Raw genomic sequence first — 20,896 nt, forward strand, 5'->3', positions numbered from 1 at the left:
CAGTAATAGATCACAAGATTTAATAAAAGACGATATATCATGTATATCAAAAGTATGCCATGAGCGTATAATATCAAAACTAAACGATTTTACCCCGAGACAATACATATGTAATTGTCGAGATCATTATTATACCACCAATTGACCTGAGGTCAACAGTGCGGGACGTTACTCCCAATAGCGCTATCTATAATAATTCCGTTTGCCTCTTCATTATCTAGCAATTAATGATATTACAAAGCAGGGTTTTGCATGTTTCATATGAGCACAATAACATGTTACATATCAACACAATAAAAGTACTCATGTTGGTCGCATAATAGTTTGCACTTGTGTCTATCCGTTATAAAAATATTGCATTTATTCTCAGCCCAAAAATATATAAAAAGACGATACGATACAATAGTTTGTAGTAAATATGCATATGACGGCACTGAACAAAAGTAGAGTTGACCTCGGATTCACGAACCTATATCAGTTTTATATATATTAAAACATGTAATCGTAATTGAACAATTTCACATATTATAACTTATATTATATATTATGTATACTTAAATTTGTGTATATGTATTTAAAATGATAAATATTTATATAGTTATATTAATATATATTTGGCTAGTATTATATTAAAAATACCTAATTTGTTATATATGAATATTTATATAAAAATGTTAATATGTTTGATATATAATTATATGAAATATAATTGTAGTATATGAAATAAGTGTATTCGATGTACAAAATATTTATTAGTAAAAATGATAGTTTCGATAATAATGATTTACTAATAATTATAATAATAATGGTAATAGTAGTAATTTTAATACAAATAATAGTTTTACTAATAATTAAAAAGTAAAGATGATATTTTTAATAATAGCAAAAACGATAATTTTTGTAAAATGATAATAACGGTAATAATTTTTAATAATAATAATACTAATATTAATAATTACACTTATGTTAAAAATGATAATAACAGTATTATTAACTATAAAATGATACTAAATAAATTGTGTTATTTTCATAATAATAATAATAATAATAATAATAATAATAATAATAATAATAATCATGATAAAATAATAATAATACTAATTATAATGATAATACTAATAATTATAATGATAATACTAGTATTACTAATAATAATACTTTTAATAATAATAATACTAGTAACAATAATAATAATAATAATAATAATAATAATAATAATAATAATAATAATAATAATAATAATAATAATAATAATAATTTTGATAAAGAAACTACCTTTAAAGCTCTTTTAAAAAAATATGCCTCAACTGGGACTCGAACCCGTGACCTCCTGATAACCCGAACACTCCTCAAACCACTCGACTACTACTGCTTTTCTGTTATTATACCCAAACAAATTTTATTTATCCCGTTTGTTAATCTTTTTATATTTCTTCTTCTTCTTCACTTTAAATTGGCCAGAGCAAACAACAAGACATCGATTTGGTCTAGGATTTACAAACGAAACAGAAACAATTGGTGGGTATTTAAATTAATTAAAAAAAATGGTGTAGCAGAGCTGTCGCTGTTTTTAAAGAGAATTTTTTTTTCGTTATTTGATTTTGAGGACGTTTTAGAATTTGGTTCCTTCATGAAACATTTCCTAAATCACTCATAGAAACTATTGAAACCATTAATTGAACTTTATTTGTACCAGTGAACTCGAATTCGATCACAAAAGAAATGTTGACTTTTTGTTTCAAAAACTTTGACTCGAAAATTTGAACTCAATACTAGGAATTGGAAGCTGATAATTTGCAGATAGTTTACATGAATAATTCATAACAAGGCTACATTTATAGATTTTGTAATGGATTTCGAAATCGAGCTTTTGAATATTGAACCAAGAACAGAGGTCGACTTGTTTTTATTAATATATTTTTCTGTTTTTGATTCACGAATTGCAGTATAGGATAGCATTTATAATGATAATGATGATGTAAATCGAATGTGTAAAGGATTGATTTTTCGTTGTTTAATGATACTGGTTGATGAAGAGGATCACGATCACAAGGATATAAAAAATTAGCAGATAAAAAAAATCACGAATAAAAAACTAATGACCTAAATTAGGTATCTGTCTTGTTTTCAATTATTAAATATTACTGATTAAAAGTTAATAATAATAATTATGTTAATAATAATAATTATGTTAATAATAATAATCCTAATAATAATAATTATATTAATAATAATAATAATAAATATAATTAATAATGAGAATAATATGATAATTAATAATAATATCAATAATAATGATAATAAGTATAACAATAATATTAGTAATAATAATACTAATAATGATAATAATAATAATAATAATAATAATAATAATAATAATAATAATAATAATAATAATAATAATAATAATAATAATAATAATAATAATAATAATAATAATAGATTATGTTAATGATACTAATAATCATATTAAATAATAATAATAATAATAATGATAAATGATAATAATAATAATTTTGATAATAATAATATTAATAATAATAATAATAATGATATTTCATTATTTTAATATCAATGGTAAGTATTAATACTAATAATATATTAGTAATTATATTAATGATAATGATAATTATCCGGGTTATCACATACCCACCCTCATCTCATTGCACAAGTACAAAGGGGTGAACCATTAGACCACTACGGTGAGTTCTAATAGCTTATCTATAGTTTCTATTAAAATCATATAATGATAATGTCATTATTAGGCTAATTCCTTTGTCAAGAAAAAATCAAAAAGAAAAAGAAAAAAATATAAGCCCTTAAGATGATGTCATTAATCTAATTAATTAATGACTAATTAAATTAAATCTAATTATCTATTTATTACATGTTTTTTCTGAGAAAAAATTATTTTACTCTAATTAATTATTATTATATTATTATTCAAATTCAAATATGAGTTCTTTTTACGAGATTAATTACGTTATATATGTATATACGAAATACACGTCTCAATAAAAGGTTTTAATGTAGGCTTTTATGACAAGGAGAATAGTAATTGTGATGAAAATTGAAAGATGATGGTTAGAGAATAAATGTAGTTCATTTATTCCGAACAAGTTAAGTACATCAATGTGTTTGTAAAAACAACGAGAAGTTTTTTAGTCGGAATCATTTGGGTCATTAAACTAAATGATTTTAGGGTTTAAATTCACTTAATACCTAAAATATACCATTAAACTGTTTCGGTTAAATAAACCGATAATTTCACGGGTCATTTTACTAGTTATTTATTTAAGATATTGTAATTTTCATAAGTCTTACTTTTTATTTCTATCAAAACTTTTATGACTTAAAAATTATTAAAATAATAAGCTCAAGCTCATATAATTTTTTATAAATTGATCGCCAAATACACCATTTGTACTGTGTACATATCTATCTATTACATTATCATGGAGTGTGTTTACATTTTAAATTTAACAATAGTTAACTACTCCGTATAACTAGTTAAATTAATTCGGGCCATGTTGCAAGTAAATGTTGGCTTGGAGGCCCATATTAAAATTTTAAAAAATAAAAATAATATTTGATATTTGATCGTCAGGTACTGAAGTTAGGGTTCTTTTAAAATCTTTTTACCTATAGACCGGGAAGTTGACGATTAACCGTTAACGCTTACACTCAGTCACTTGATTCTCAAATCTAAGGTTAGTTTTGAATTCTCTACATTCTTGAAACTTATTTCTATTCTATGATTACTTTAATTGTTTGTTGATTTAAGCAAAGTTTGAATTTTGTAAAGTTAGGGTTTTTTTTTTCCTTTTGTTATAAATTAAAATTAAATGTGTTTAACTTTAATATTTTACAGATTCCGTGGTTTGATATAATTTGTAAGTTCCCAATTTTTCACATTGAGCTTCTACAGTCTTTACTAATAGAACCCTAACCGTTGCACATTAATTTTTTTTTTCATTTCGTTTGCTACTTGTAGTTGTTGTACTACCAATCCCGTTTTTACTCGTTAACATATGCCGTTTTGTTAGTTGCTCCTATTGATTTCCTTTATACTGATTAACATATAAAGTTTGTTAGTCGTTTCAGTCGATTTTATTTTTTCGCTTAAGAGTTTTTGACTGATTAGAAGTATATAAGCCAGAATAGAAAGTAATTGATATATCATATATGAAGATTTTGCTGATAACATTGTATTGTATCTATTAGTCAAAGTCGGGTTTTAAATGTAGGGCTCTATCAACTAAATTAGAGGTTAGTATTGTAAGAATGAAATTGCTGAGCCTGAGTCTGCACTTGTTTTGATGAGGTTATACACTTCGATATTCGTTTGGTTCTTTTGTTATTCTGGGATAAAATTGGCCCAATTTACAATGATCATTCCAACTGCACTTATTATATCCAAATCTCAGCCTTTCATATTCTATTTTCGGTTCCTGTTAAACTTTTTTTCTGTGTGCTGTTAAATTTAGGGCTCCTGCATCTTACAAATGTATGCATTCTTCTTTTACTAGTTACTCTATTGTTGTGTGCATAATTATGAAACATGATTTATAAATCTCGTTTTATAAACTCTTAATGTGTAGTGATTCATAATTATTATCCTTGTTGTATATATTTTCCATGATAAAATCAACAAATTCAAAAAGGTAGTTTTGACTTTTCATGTCCGGCAAACAGACTTAACGAAAATGATGTACGACAACCGGAAGTTTGCAGAATTTTTCTCTATTTAAAACGTGTTTGTTCAAGCTGTAGCTTAAATAGTATTGTGCATATTGTTTATTCTTATTAAGTATGTCTTATTCTTGCTTATATTATTAACTTGCAGCTTCTGGAGTGAGAATGAAACGCGCCAAAGCTCTCACTGTGATTGGAACTAAATATCTTTTTACTCAACCCACAATTAAATCATCTTTGGACCTACCAGCGTTAACAACGCTGCATTTAGAAAATGTCGTCCTTGATAACGAAAAGCGTGACAAGTATAATGGTCTTTTCTCTAAGTGCCTAAACTTAAAAAATCTTACCTTATCTAACTGCTCCATACACGATCATAATGATTATTTTACCCAGGATAAGTTTTCTTATCTCACCCCTGAAAAAGGTTTGTATTCTGTTGCTAATGTGGTTGCACCTCACCTAAAGAATCTCACTGTTGAAGACTGCACAGGTCATCTTAAGATTTATGCACCCGAATTAACCTCATTAAAGTATGAAGCTCCATGTTATGAAAACTTTTATGCAAGGGGTTTGTCTTGTTTGGAGAAAGTGGAATTCTTTATGTGTCCATTTGAGGAAGATGGTCATGCAATTATTAAGATGCTTCAACAGTTCCACAATGTTAAACATCTCACACTTGGATTGGAAATCCTAGAGGTATTTGGTCTTTAATGTTTATACGTGCATCTATCAACACTCCATGTCACTTATTATTATGATTTATATTTATATCATATTGTTTTCCAGCTTGAATCAGTTGTAGATGCAGTCTCAAATCTACCATCTCCATTTGCTAATTTAAAGAGTCTCAAGATTTATCCACGGAGAGATTACGGAGAAAAGAAAGTAAACATTCCTACACAAGTCAAAAACTTTCTTCTAGGTGCTTCTCCAAATGCCACTGTCTCGATATACTCACGCGAGGTAGTTTAATATTTTATATCCCAACTATCGTTTACTTGTTTCTATACTTTGTGTATCATATGATGATAAACGGGGATGAATGTTCCTTATTAACTGTATGATAACATGCAGGAGGTGAAAGCATTCAAGTATCCCAAATGCCCAAAGTAGCAGGTTTAAATTGGAATGATAAAAGGGCGTATGTTTCATGTACTTATGAATTCAGCTGATCAATCATATGGTTATGTGATTTGGGTTTTGAATATGTAATATCTCTAAGTACGATCCTATGCTGGTTCCTGTTGTTGAGTACTTGGATTGTTAATTAGTGCTTGTATATTCGTACACTACTATGCTAATTCGTTATGTTGGAAAGTTTATTGTCACAAGTTTTTAGCTTGATTATTTCCTCTCAGTCCGTTTTATCTAGGTTGCTGATTGTGAATCTATTTACGTGTGTGGTGGAGCACATCGAGAATTAAATGTAGCGTTACATAATATATAGATATTGTATCCTGACTGCTGGATAGTTTTTTTCCACTAATTTATTCGGTTTCTTCTTCGAGGTCAACTACATTACTCAAAGTCAACTCCAATTCTTGCTAGAGTAATACCATGTCGTGAAAGTTCTGTTCTTTGATATCACTTTCGTCTAGAGTAATGCTAAGTAATTTTTTATGAGTGAACCTCAGAGTCATTTCATAATATTATATTACTAACACAGTTTAGGGATGTTATATCAAATACTCGGGGTTGTGACTTGTGACGCTTCACTTCTAATTAAAACGATTCCAGGCAACAAAAGCGAGTCAGAGCAAGAAGAGCAAGATTTTGGAGCAAATGCCAGAACATTAAGAGGACTCGACATAATAGATCAAAGCAAAGGCAAAGCTCCAAGCCACACATGTCCAAACACCGTCTCATGTGCAGACATTTTGGCTTTCGTTGCTCGTGATAGCACAACCGTTGTTGGTGGTCCTGGCGGATTCTCTTACGCTATCCCTCTTGATATATGGAAACCTTAAATAAGGAATGAAAATTAAGATTGTTTGGAAAATAAGTTTTACTTGGAGGTTAAGTTTAACTTGTGGAGCAAGTTTCTCATTTTAGGAAAGTTGTTTACTTGAAAGCAAAGTTAACTTGTTCAACAAGTGCTAATTGATTTTTGGAATTTCTTTAGCTTGAAGGCTAAGTTAACTTGTGCAACAAGGAACTAGGTTTAATGTTTCACTATAAATTGACCCCTAGCCTCATTGTAATTGTGTGCACAAATTGTTAGTGAAAATTTCTCTGGTTTGCGCCTGTGGAGTAAACCTTTCTCCGTGTTTGGAGTTGAGATATAACCACGTTAAATCCTCGTGTCGTTATGTTTATGCATTTATTTATCGTTTATGTTTTAGCTAGTTCGCTTGTCGTTCGTGGGTTTGGTGATTGGTTTAAATCACATGTCTTGTTGGGTCTTAAAATCCTAACAATCCCATCTGGACGGCGAGACGAGAGGATTTCAAATATAGGCGAAGTCGACCTGCCTACCCCTGACTCTGACCTAAACGCCCTTAAGCTCACATTTGTAGTTAAAGGTTTGAGCGTTGTGTACATTATGGTCCTCTCTGGGCCCACTCGATCGACATAGCAGGGTGTAACTTTGTTACACCCCGTCTCTACTCATTTAATGGAATACGTAGGCCGTAGGGGCGATCCTTTAGTGGATCCAAAACACGCAACATTTTGAAAACAAAATGCTCAAAGAGTGGTGGAATATCATCTAGGAGACTAGGACCATGGACCTTGATCCAATGAGTGGGTATCATATTGACAATCAGTATTATCGCAATTTGAAACAACATCGTGTTTTGTTCTCTTCGGATGAACTTTGCTAGATAATGCAATGACAACAAGAATATTTGTGAATTGTGCAAATGACTCGAATGTTTGGAGAAGTGATTTTGCCGCAACGATGGTTCAGTTGGGTTCTATTGATGCACTAAAAGGGACTAAAGGAGGGATTCGTAAGAAGTGTGGGGCTATAAACTAAAGTGTTATATTAATTTATTTGTATTTAATTATATTGATGGATGGATATGGATTTTGTTTCGGGTGTGATGTAACTTATGCTCGTATTAAATGAAAGTGAATAGGAATTTCTCGATTTGTTTTGTCTGTTTTTTTTTTTTGTTTTTTTTGTTTTTTTTTGTTTTTGTTTTGTTTTTGTTTTTGTTTTTTTGATTAGCGAGGAACCCCATATGGAACGAGCACATTGGCTCCTCTATAGAGGGTAAACTTCGGGTAATCAGGTCGTCCGAGCGCGAGACCTGGTACTGGGTCACTGACTCACTGGGTGAATTGCGTATTATGCGCACCCTCTAGTCACACTCACTTTCTAAACGATTTCGCGTAGCCAGGAATCGACCCCGGGTGATGTGCTTCATTGGGCAATTCGGTGACTATTCATGCAAGCCTGCGTGATTACCATTTGTTATGTTCAAGTACGAAGTTTGGTACGCTTATTTCCTTAATTAATTGCAAAAAGTAGCATGAAACATATCACGTATTCATGTCGTGTAAGAAAATGAGTTTGAGATTGATAATTTTGAGTTATTTTTGAATCGTGAAAAAATTATCACTAACATATTTTGACCATAAAAATGTCTCGGTTCATATCAGAAAGAAATAAAACTCTAAGAACTCAATTGTAAATAACGAAATTGCGAAGCTTGGAGTTGAATGGTATTAGATTAATCTCAGGGGTTGATTTCCTAATTTAAGTAATTATTTGGTAATAGTTTGTTAGGGTTGTTAATGATAGTTATTTATGAGCTAGTTGTGTATAAACACTTGTAATAAACCATTGTATTTCAAGTATTTTTTTTTTTTTTTTTTTTTTTTTTTTTGGGGTAAAGAGATCACCCGATGAATATATTGATATCAATAAAAGATACAAGAGTAAGCACTGAGTTATAGGACATGCCCTATAACCTCACAAAAAAACAAGCTTATACTAAAGAAGTAAAAGCAAACAAGAGCATATAGCTCGTTACAAAATAGAAGTACAATCTCAAGAAATTTTTCAATCCGATTTGAGTCGTAATACACTCGGGGTAGACTTCCATTTGAAGCTCATAAGCTTCAACCGAACTGTGGAGTATATAACCTCAAAAACCTGTTCTGGACTTCGCTTACTCTTTTTAAACAATCTTCTATTTCTTTCTTGCCACACAAAGTACACTGATGCGGCTAGAAGCAGTTTGATAATAACAAACCGAGCCAAATTTCTTGAAACGAAAGGGCTCAATAAATGCGTAAAATCCTTCCATGCATGGGTAGTAATAGGAAAGTCACAAACTCACAATGCTGCAACACCAGACTCCAAACACGAGAAGCAAAACCGCATGAGAAAAAAAGATGATCATGTGAATCTGGGACCATGTTACAAAGCGCACATGTAATTACATCCCCTTGACTGATCTCCCACGCTTGCAAACTATCTTGAGTCTTTAGCTTTTCCCCCATGAGAAGCCATAAAACGAAAGCATGTCTAGGGATACAATAGGGGTGCCAAACAATCGAGAACCAATGAACTTGAGGAGCTGTTGGACGTAATGATTCCCATACATGTTTAATCGAAAAATCACAGTTGTTTCCGCTTCGATCCTTCCACTGAACAACATCACTATCCAACGTTAGTGCAGGAGATGAGGCAAATTCGATAAGATGATAAATCTGTCAACCCATTCGGATGGCCATCGCCACTCTCCGTCTTGAATTATGTCCGCAACAGAATCAGATAGAGATAACCCAGCTTGAATAATATCTCGACATCTAACAATAGAAATAATATGCCCTGCACTCGACCATTCATCAAACCATGCTGACGTATGTAGTGACCCGAACTTTTCCATGTTTATATATATTAATTGAGATTGATATTTACATGATTAAATGTTTCCAACGTGTTAAGCAATCAAACTTGTTAAGACTTGATTAAATGAAATAAGTTTCATATAGACAATTGATCACCCAAGTTGACCGGCGATTCACGAACGTTACAAAATTGTGAAAACTACATGTTGTGGTATATATAGACATATATATATGGTTGACATGAGATTATGATGAGTAAGTATCTCACTAAGTATATTAACAATGTGTGATATACATAAGAAATGAGATTACTAAGTTAAGAAACTCGAAATGATATATATAACGATTATCGTTATGATAACGTCTACTAAATACATATGTATCATATTAAGATATTGATACACTATATTTAACATGATAAAATGATATTTAAATATATCACTAAGTGTGTTAACAATGAACTACATATGTAAAAACAAGACTACTAACTCAAGAATTACGAAACGAGACTTATATGTAACGATTATCATTGTAACGATATTTTAATGTATGTATCATATTAAGAGATATTCATACATCATAATATCATGATAATATAATAATTTAACATCTCATTTGATATAATAAACATTGGGTTAACAACATTAATTGAGATCGTTAACTTAAAGGTTTCAAAACAACACTTACATGTAACGACTAACGAAGACTTAACGAATCCATTAGAATGTATATACATGTTGTGTTTTGATATGTATTCTTACACTTTTGAAAGACTTCAAGACACATATCAAAGTACTTCTACTTAACAAAAATGCTTACAATTACATCCTCGTTCAGTTTCATCAACAATTCTACTCGTATGCACCCGTATTCGTACTCGTACAATACACAGCTTTTAGATGTATGTACTATTGGTATATACACTCCAATGATCAGATCTTAGCAGCCCATGTGAGTCACCTAACACATGTGGGAACCATCATTTGGCAACTAGCATGAAATATCTCATAAAATTACAAAAATATTAGTAATCATTCATGACTTATTTACATGAAAACAAAATTACATATCCTTTATATCTAATCCATATACCTACGACCAAAAACACCTACAAACACTTTCATTCTTCAATTTTCTTCATCTAATTGATCTCTCTCAAGTTCCATCTTCAAGTTCTAAGTGTTCTTCATAAATTCCATAAGTATAGTTTCATAAAAATCAAGAATACTTCCAAGTTTGCAAGTCTACTTCCAAGCTTTATAATCCATTCCAAGTAATCATCTAAGATCAAGGAACCTTTGTTATTTACAGTAGGTTATCTTTCTAATTCAAGTTAATATTCATATTCAAACTTTGATTCAATTTCTACAACTATAACAATCTTATTTCGAGTGAAAATCTTACTTGAACTGTTTTCGTGTCATGATTCTGCTTCAAGAACTTTCAAGCCATCCAAGGATCCTTTGAAGCTAGATCCATTTTTCTCATTTCCAGTAGTTTTATCCAGAAAACTTGAGGTAGTAATGATGTTCATAACATCATCCGATTCATACATATAAAGCTATCTTATTCGAAGGTTTAAACTTGTAATCACTAGAACATAGTTTAGTTAATTCTAAACTTGTTCGCAAACAAAAGTTAATCCTTCTAACTTGACTTTTAAAATCAACTAAACACATGTTATATATCTATATGATATGCTAACTTAATGATTTAAAACCTGGAAACACGATTAACACCATAAAATCGGATATACGCCGTCGTAGTGAAACCGGGGGCTGTTTTGGTTTGGATAATTAAAAACTATGATAAACTTTGATTTAAAAGTTGTTCTTCTGGGAAAATGATTTTTCATATGAACATGAAACTATATCCAAAAATCTTGGTTAAACTCAAAGTGAAAGTATGTTTTTCAAAATGGTCATCAAGATGTCGTTCTTTCGACGGAAATGACTACCTCTTTAGTAATTGACATGTAACTTAAATTTCTGACTATAAATCTATACTTTTTCTGTTTGGATTCTTAAATTAGAGTTCAATATGAAACCATAGCAATTTGATTCACTCAAAACGGATTTAAAATGAAGAAGTTATGGGTAAAACAAGATTGGATATTTTTGATCTTTTTAGCTACGGGAAATGTTTAACAAATCTATACAAATCATATCCTAGCTAACTTATATTGTATTATACATGTATTCGAATATATTATGTAATCTTGGGATACCATAGACACGTATGCAAATGTTTGACATATCATATCGACCCATGTATATATATTATTTGGAACAACCATAGACACTCTATATGCAGTAATGTTGGAGTTAGCTATACAGGGTTGAGGTTGATTCCAAAAATATATATACTTTGAGTTGTGATCTAGCCTGAAACGTGTATACACTGGGCCGTGGATTGATTCAAGATAATATATATCGATTTATTTCTGTACATCTAACTGTGGACAACTAGTTGTAGGTTACTAACGAGGACAGCTGACTTAATACACTCAAATCTTTAAAACATAATAGAAATGGTTGTAATTATATTTTGATCATACTTTGATATATATGTACATATTTGTATAGGTTCGTGAATCGATCCGTGGCCAAGTCTTATTTCCGAGGAAGGAAATATCTGTGAAAGTGAGTTATAGTCCCACTTTTAAAATCTAATATTTTTGGGATGAGAATACATGCAGGTTTTATAAATGATTTACAAAATAGACACAAGTACATGAAACTACATTCTATGGTTGAATTATCGAAATCGAATATGCCCCTTTTTATTAAGTCTGGTAATCTAGGAATTAGGGAACAGACACCCTAATTGACGCGAATCCTAAAGATAGATCTATTGGGCCTAACAAACCCCATCCAAAGTACCGGATGCTTTAGTACTTTGAAATTTATATCATATCTGAAGGGTGTCCCAGAATGATGGGGATATTCTTATATATGCAACTTGTTAATGTCGGTTACCAGGTGTTCACCATATGAATGATTTTTATCTCTATGTATGGGATGTGTATTGAAATATGAAATCTTGTGGTCTATTGTTACGATTTGATATATATAGGTTAAACCTATAACTCACCAACATTTTTGTTGACGTTTAAAGCATGTTTATTCTCAGGTGAATACTAAGAGCTTCCGCTGTTGCATACTAAAATAAGGACAAGATTTGGAGTCCATGTTTGTATGATATTGTGTAAAAACTGCATTCAAGAAACATATGTCGATGTAATATATTTCTATTGTAAACCATTATGTAATGGTCGTGTGTAAACAGTATATTTTAGATTATCATTATTTGATAATCTACGTAATGTTTTTAAAACCTTTATTGATAAAATAAAGGTTATGGTTGTTTTAAAAATGAATGCAGTCTTTGAAAAACGTCTCATATAGAGGTCAAAACCTCGCAACGAAATCAATTAATATGGAACGTTTATAATCAATATGAACGGGACATTTCAACGTATGTTTACCATCACCCAAAACATTCACAAATCTTCCACGCAATAAATCACGCATGTTTAGAAGTTTTCGCCACCCCCAACTCGCATTAGTAGGTACGGGAACATCCCAAAAATTACGATTACTCAAACGATAAGTGTGAATCCACTTTACCCAAAGTGAATTTTTGTGGGAAAGAGTCCTCCATACATGAGTAGTAAGAAGAGCAATATTCCAGGTTTTTAAACGTCTAATACCCAGACCTCCTTCTTCCTTGGGAAGGCAAACATGAGCCCATTTCACTTTAGCTTTCCCCTTCTTCATATCCCCTTGGCACCACAAGAATCCTCTCATTAGACATTCAATCTCTTTTATAATGGCCGATGGAAGAAGAAGAACTGATTGCCAATGAAGTTGCATGGAAGATAAAACTGAGTTAATTAACTGCACCCGACCTGCAAAAGAAAGAAACTTGTTCTGCCAGCTATTAATCCTAGATTTCACACGGTCAACTAGAACTTTACAATCATTGTAAAACAATCTAGAAGCAATTAGAGGTACTCCCAAATATTTGATTGGAAGTGATCTATCACACTCCTAATTAGGGCCTGGGTGAATGTGACATTAATATCAAACAAACCAACATATTATAATATACGAGAACAAAACTAAATGATAAGAACAAACTTTGTTGAGTACGCAGCGAAAAATGAATGTCGTTACAATAATGTAAATTACAATAAAGTAATTGTTTTAAATGCAAGAATAATAAATGCAATATCTCTTGATCCTAAGTCTAAGTAGCATCACATAAGCAGTAAGTAATTCAAGCTTGATCAATCGGCACCTGAGACAAACATGCTAAAGTGTCAACCAAAAAGGTTGAGTGAAGTTCATAGGTTTAACAAAAAAAAAATGTTTGACCATTGTTTTAGACCACAAGATTTAGTTTATAAAGTTGATCTCGCAAGGATCAAAAAGTTATGCCAGTTCGTGATATTTAGACTAAACGTTCAAAGTTTGCCCCAATGACAAGTTGTACTGTCCTTGTCGGTTTAATTTCATTATTAAGTAATACAATGACTTGGTCAAATGTATCGGGGACGTTACTCCCGATAGGCCTACCCCCAATAATTAAGCATGCATTCAACGAGCAATTAAAAATATCACTGTAGGGACTTAGTCGGACATAGCCGGGTATAGCATAGTTTAACAGTTGGTACTTGTGTCTAAATTGTAAAAAGTAAAAGCAGCATGTGTCTCACCCCAAGAAGTTAAATAAGTTGTGCACAATATAAAGTGGGGCTATGAAATTTACCTTAGTAAGTAGAGAGAGAGAGTTATTCCTCGGAATAGAAAGTTTGAATGAACGTGAATAGAAAGTCAACCTATTGATATTTAAGAGTAGTTAAGTGTTTTGCCCAAATTTAAGTTTAAGTATGCAAGTGTAATTCGTTTTACTAAGTTTCTATTCCTAGTAAGTTTCTATTTTTAGAAAGTTTCCATTTTTAGTAAGTTTCTCATTTTAGTAAGTTTATAATTAGAAAGTTTCTATTTAAAAGTGTTTCCATTTTAGGATATTTGCCATATTAGATATACTTCCAATCACCCCTTTCCCTTCGAATGGCCATTTCAGGTCTAGGGGCTTGAGCTATAGGATCCTTTAAATCGGAAAATCCAAACCCTTCCTCCTAGAGTTTCGTAGAAACCATTCGTCAAGAAAGTTCGAAGATCTATATATATCTAATATATATCCCAAAATATTTTTATGTATTATAATATAAGTAGTAGGTTATAAGTGTTAGTAATAGTAATAGTAATAGTGTATAAATGTTAAATAATAGTATAAGTAATATTAGGGTTTCATTAATTAATTAGAGTTAATTAATTAAAGTAGTATTTTAATGATTAGAATTTAGTAATAAATGACTAGGGTTTAATTAATGTCCTAGGGTTTAATTAATTAATTAGGGTTTTAATAACTTAGGGTTTAATATATATACATATGTATATAATTCATATATATATATATATATATATATATATATATATATATATATATATAGTATTTTTATTTTTTTATTTTTTTATATGTAAACCGTATATATTGTAGTGGCCCGGAAAATTTCGACTTATTTTGAACCAAACTCTCGATACGATATTATATTTTTGACACGATAAGCAAAGTCTGTTAGGTTGAGTCTCAAAATTTTGAACTGTTTCATTTATTCAAGTACCCTTCGACTAGTTCCGACGATTCACGAACAACAAGTTGTAAATAAATATAAAAATATATTTGTATATATATATTAATTTGAAAAACGTAAATAAAAATATTATATGATTTTAATTTGTTTTTTTAAAAAAAATATATAAAATGAAGTAAATAACAAATTTAAGTAATATAAATTAATAGTTAATATGTATGAAATATCAATTGAGGTCGTTTACCGTAATTATTGTTGACATTGTTTGTAAGTAAGTTATTACTTTTTTATTATGAATATATGAATAGCTAATAAATGACTTATGTAATGTTATATATAAAGTTACATCAAAATGTCATTTCGTTTGAAATTTGTAACGCATACAGTGTAAGTAATTGCTTTGTAAATTTTGATATTATTGTTATGTGAAACTTATCAATTGTGATTAGTTAAAAGTATTAAGGTTGCGTCTTACTTATTCATAGAACGATGTCGTGTGAGGTATGCTAGTTATTTATATGATTTGTGATTTGTATTTAAGTAAGAGAAGTCACAAAATTCAAACAACAACAAATCATGTGGTGATAGGGGACAAACAAGAGACTGTTAAATCACCCCTTCCTTTTCGGTTGCTTGTGCCATCACAGCTCGGCAACTCCCACTATCTTGTATCTTATATACAAATTCATTTCATGCAAAATAGAATATATCAATATAAAAACATACACAATTACGTGGACAATTCCACTACTTTTCATCAATTGGCTTTTAAGAAGTGGTTGACATCCATTGCCATCACCATCAAACAGCTACAATAATCTATTTTTTTTAGTTGAATTGCGCAGCTGTTTACTACTCAATATCACTACTCCGTATTATTTTATTCTACATTCATCACTCATATATGTCCCTTTATTATGTTGACTATAACAAACCATTATTGTTTAATACTGTTATTGATATTATATATGTGTGATATATTCATGTATCATCCAAAAACACTCATTGATCATCACCTTTCAAATTCTCTCCCCAATCATTGCTACTGTGGTTTTTAATTCGATCAACAGCTTTGTTTATCACTACTACTTGGGATCTACTTCTGCTCACCATCAAACTTCATCAACCATCAACCGTGATCACCTCGCCACCACCATCTTCATCATGTTATCAACCCAAACAACCACCATATGCAAAACCTTTGAAACCATTTGTTATTTTGCAGCCATCCATCGAACCCACAACAACCAAGGCACCGCTACAGATTATTTTCTTCTTCTCTTTTGGATCGACAACCACAACCTTCAATTACAAACCACCATCGTGAAACTTAATTACCACCATCATATCCACTAACCGTCAACACCACGTACGACTACTTGTTGGTTGCTATTCAACCCACAACCTCACCACCATCGTTGCTATTTTTGACAGTTGAGATCAACTTCTACTGTCCGAATTCAACCACAACCAAAACCTTTTGTCACTTGTTGCTTATGTGTATTACTCGACAGGTTCTCAAGTGTACATCATCATCAAACATATTTTACTTTCTACAACTAGCTACTACCGTATTCCTTCTTTTGGTTACATCAAACAATCGTCACCTGCAACTGCTACGATTTGCTATTGTTTCTGTTTCAGACCAAATCACCATCGTCAAACCCTACCCCGTCACTATTTCTCTCTACCTCATCATCTCTCTCTCCTAAAGCCATCGTGAACCACCTTTCACACCACCATTTTCATTTCTGATTTCCTGTCCAAGCACGACTGCTGTAACAATCGAAAACCATCATCTTGAATCACCTATGATCACCACCTCCGATCACCATACATAACCCACAACCATCACAATCGCTTTAATTTTTTTTTCTCTCTCTTCACTTGTGTTTACAGGCTGCTGCTATTTGTGTATTAACTAAATGGAAGTGGGCTGTTTAATAACTTACAAAAGTAGCTAGGATGAATAATTAAATGTCAAACTTGTGGGTACCAGAGTTTTTTTTTTGTTGTCGACAAAGACAGAAAATAAAGGAGGCATGTTTATATATATCTCTTTCTATTTATTTACCAGAAGCTATAGCATTTTTTTTATATAATTGCTAGAGTAAGAAATGAGCCACCAGTTATTTGGGTTAATTGTTCTTGGGCTTTAGATGGGCGTACGAAACTTAACATGGCAGCCATTTCGGTTCTTCTTGTACGTGATAGATATAGATGATGATATCGCTACTATGATGATGATGACGATATGATATTGATATGTTGATGATGGTATAGAACGAAAGAGATACAGATGATGATGAGATAAGTCGATAATAATAACGATAAGTGATAGCGAATTTGATGTTGAGTTAGTATCGACCTGATTCCCATTTCTGTCGATCTCATAACCCCACCATTATCTGCTTGTCTGATTTATTCACAACCTACTGGACAATAACAATCGTTGGGCCGTTTTGTTCTCGAGCTTTTAATGGACTACAACTAGATAATGAGGAAGGGGATAATCGGGTTTGTAGATATTAAGATATAGATGCGATTTATATTAAGAAAGGATCGAACAGAGCAGTTGATAATGCTAAAAACGAACATATATTTCATAGCATTATTCCTCAAGAAAGACAAGCTTTTAGTTGCAATTGTTCTATTTACAAGTGATATTCGTTTAAATAATAAAAGGTGAAGACAAAAGACAGATTCGACGAATTGAAGACGCAAACGACCAAAAAGGCCAAAAGTACAAAAGACAATCAAAGAGGTTCCAATTATTGATAAGAAACGTCTCGAAATTACAAGAGTACAAGATTCAAAACACAAAGTACAAAATATAAAATTGTACGCAAGGACGTTCGAAAATCCGGAACCGGGACCAGAGTCAACTCTCAACGCTCGACGCAACGGACTAAAAATTACAAGTTAACTATGTATATAAATATAATATAATATATAATTAATTATATTAATTATATATATATATTATATTTATAAATAAATCGTCGGCAAGAAAGACTCCAAAGAATGTGAGCTGTGTTTTTAAACTCCGCGACTCGCGGAGTTTGAAGGCAAAATGGGCCGCGAGTCGCGGAGCCCCAATTTCTGAAACTCCCTATAAAAGCAACCGAATTCTGATCGCAAAAATCATCTTTTTTCTTCTTCTCTCATAAAACGTATTATATATTTATATTTTAATTTTAATTTTAATTTTAATCCTAATAATAAGGGTATGTTAGCGAATGTTGTAAGGGTGTAAGTCGAAATTCTGTCCGTGTAACGCTATGCTATTTTTAATCATTGTAAGTTATGTTCAACCTTTTTATATTAATGTCTCGTAGCTAAGTTATTATTATGCTTATTTAATCCGAAGTAATCATGATGTTGGGCTAATTACTAAAATTGGGTAATTGGGCTTTGTACCATAATTGGGGTTTGGACAAAAGAACGACACTTGTGGAAATTATACTATGGGCTATTAATGGGTTTTATGTTAACTAAACAATACCTTGTTAATTTAATATACAAACTTATAATTTGACATATTTATATATAACCACATACGCTTGACTGGGTACGGTGGGCGGGATATCTATAAATACCAATAATTATTCATTTTACCGGACACGGAACTGGATTAATAGTTAATAAACTTGTTGAAACAGGGGTGAATTACATTCAAGGGTAATTGGTGTAATTGTTAACAAAGTAGTAAAACCTTGGTTTACACGCAGTCGATAACCTAGTGTATTCATTAAACAAAGTATTAAAACCTTGTTACAATTCGAATCCCCAATTAGTTGGAATATTTGACTTCGGGAATAAGAATAATTTGATGAAGGCTTTCGCTCTTTATATTTATGACTGATGGACTATTATGGACAAATCCGTATGGACATATTAAATAATCCAGGACAAAGGACAATTAACCCATGGGCATAAAACTAAAATCAACACGTCAAACATCATGATTACGGAAGTTTAAATAAGCATAATTCTTTTATTTCATATTTAATTTCCTTTATTTTATATTTAATTGCACTTCTAATTATCGCATTTTTATTGTTATTGTATTTAATTGCACTTTTAATTATCGTACTTTTTAATTATCGCAAGTTTATTTTATCGCATTTTTATTAATTGCAATTTCATTATCGTTATTTACTTTACACTTTAAATTAAGTCTTGTATTTATTTATTATTTTACATTTGGTTTTAACTGCGACTAAAGTTTTAAAATCGACAAACCGGTCATTAAACGGTAAAAAACCCCCCTTTATAATAATAATATTACTTGTATATATATTTGTATTTTTATAAAAGTAAACTAATATAGCGTTAAGCTTTGTTTAAAAAGATTCCCTGTGGAACGAACCGGACTTACTAAAAACTACACTACTGTACGATTAGGTACACTGCCTATAAGTGTTGTAGCAAGGTTTAAGTATATCCATTCTCTAAATAAATAAATATCTTGTGTAAAATTGTATCGTATTTAATAGTATTTCCTTATAAAATTTAATAGTATTTTTATACCACTCTGCTCCCACATCAAGTATTTTTGGCGCCGCTGCCGGGGAATCACTTAAAAGCCGGAAGCGCAACGCTAATATAAAAAAAAAAAAAAAAAAAACGCGTCAGTTTTTGTAGTGACCCGAACTTTTCCATGTTTATATATACTAATTGAGATTGATATTTACATGATTAAATGTTTCCAACATGTTAAGCAATCAAACTTGTTAAGACTTGATTAATTGAAATAGGTTTCATATAGACAATTGACCACCCAAGTTGACTGGTGATTCACGAACGTTAAAACTTGTAAAAACTATATGATGACATATATATGGTTATATATATAGTTAACATGATATTATGATAAGTAAATATATCATTAAGTATATTAACAATGAACTACATATGTAAAAACAAGACTACTAACTTAATGATTTTGAAACGAGACATATATGTAACGATTATCGTTGTAACGACATTTAATGTGTATATATCATATTAAGAGATATTTGTACATCATAATATCATGATAATATAATAATTTAAAATCTCTTTTGATATTATAAACATTGGGTTAACAACATTTAACAAGATCGTTAACCTAAAGGTTTCAAAACAACATTTACATGTAACGACTAACGATGACTTAACGACTCAGTTAAAATGTATATACATGTAGTGTTTTAATATGTATTCATACACTTTTGAAAGACTTCAAGACAATTATCAAAATACTTCTACTTAACAAAAATGCTTACAATTACATCCTCGTTCAGTTTCATCAACAATTCTACTCGTATGCACCCGTATTTGTACTCGTACAATACACAGCTTTTAGATGTATGTACTATTGGTATATACACTCCAATGATCAGCTCTTAGCAGCCCATGTGAGTCACCTAACACATGTGGGAACCATCATTTGGCAACTAGCATGAAATATCTCATAAAATTACAAAAATATGAGTAATCATTCATGACTTATTTACATGAAACAAAATTACATATCCTTTATATCTAATCCATACACCAACGACCAAAAACACCTACAAACACTTTCATTCTTCAATTTTCTTCATCTAATTGATCTCTCTCAAGTTCTATCTTCAAGTTCTAAGTGTTCTTCATAAATTCCAAAAGTTCTAGTTTCATAAAATCAAGAATACTTTCAAGTTTGCTAGCTCACTTCCAATCTTGTAAGGTGATCATCTAACCTCAAGA

At 30.9% G+C, this 20,896-nt stretch overlaps 2 protein-coding genes across 2 annotated transcripts in view; one reads left to right on the plus strand and one right to left on the minus strand.

Annotated features, from left to right (window-relative positions):
* The first annotated feature begins 3,583 nt into the window (after positions 1-3,583).
* Positions 3,584-5,987, plus strand: LOC139845157 (uncharacterized). Its single transcript, XM_071835380.1, has 4 exons — positions 3,584-3,710; positions 4,847-5,394; positions 5,485-5,661; positions 5,773-5,987. The coding sequence occupies exons 2-4, from the start codon at positions 4,861-4,863 to the stop codon at positions 5,809-5,811; spliced, it is 750 nt and encodes a 249-aa protein (XP_071691481.1). The 5' UTR covers positions 3,584-3,710; positions 4,847-4,860; the 3' UTR covers positions 5,812-5,987.
* Positions 5,988-8,928: 2,941 nt separating this feature from the next.
* LOC139842671 (uncharacterized) overlaps positions 8,929-20,896 on the minus strand; it is an 81,136-nt gene continuing 69,168 nt past the window's right edge. Inside the window, exons 2-3 of the mRNA XM_071832789.1 lie at positions 13,167-13,411; positions 8,929-9,297 (exon numbers count right to left, since the gene is read on the minus strand). Of these exons, the coding sequence (XP_071688890.1) occupies positions 8,929-9,297; positions 13,167-13,411 (614 nt within the window). The remainder of the gene's footprint in view (positions 9,298-13,166; positions 13,412-20,896) is intronic.

This window comes from Rutidosis leptorrhynchoides, chromosome 4, assembly GCF_046630445.1.
Source record: "Rutidosis leptorrhynchoides isolate AG116_Rl617_1_P2 chromosome 4, CSIRO_AGI_Rlap_v1, whole genome shotgun sequence".
NCBI lineage: Eukaryota > Viridiplantae > Streptophyta > Magnoliopsida > Asterales > Asteraceae > Rutidosis > Rutidosis leptorrhynchoides.

Excerpts from the sequence above, each read along its gene's own strand:
- LOC139845157 (XM_071835380.1), top strand. The coding sequence starts at position 4,861 with ATGAAACGCGCCAAAGCTCTCACTGTGATTGGAACTAAATATCTTTTT. Across the intron at positions 5,395-5,484 it reads TTGGATTGGAAATCCTAGAG|CTTGAATCAGTTGTAGATGC; the intron begins GTATTTGGTCTT and ends ATTGTTTTCCAG. Across the intron at positions 5,662-5,772 it reads TCTCGATATACTCACGCGAG|GAGGTGAAAGCATTCAAGTA; the intron begins GTAGTTTAATAT and ends GATAACATGCAG.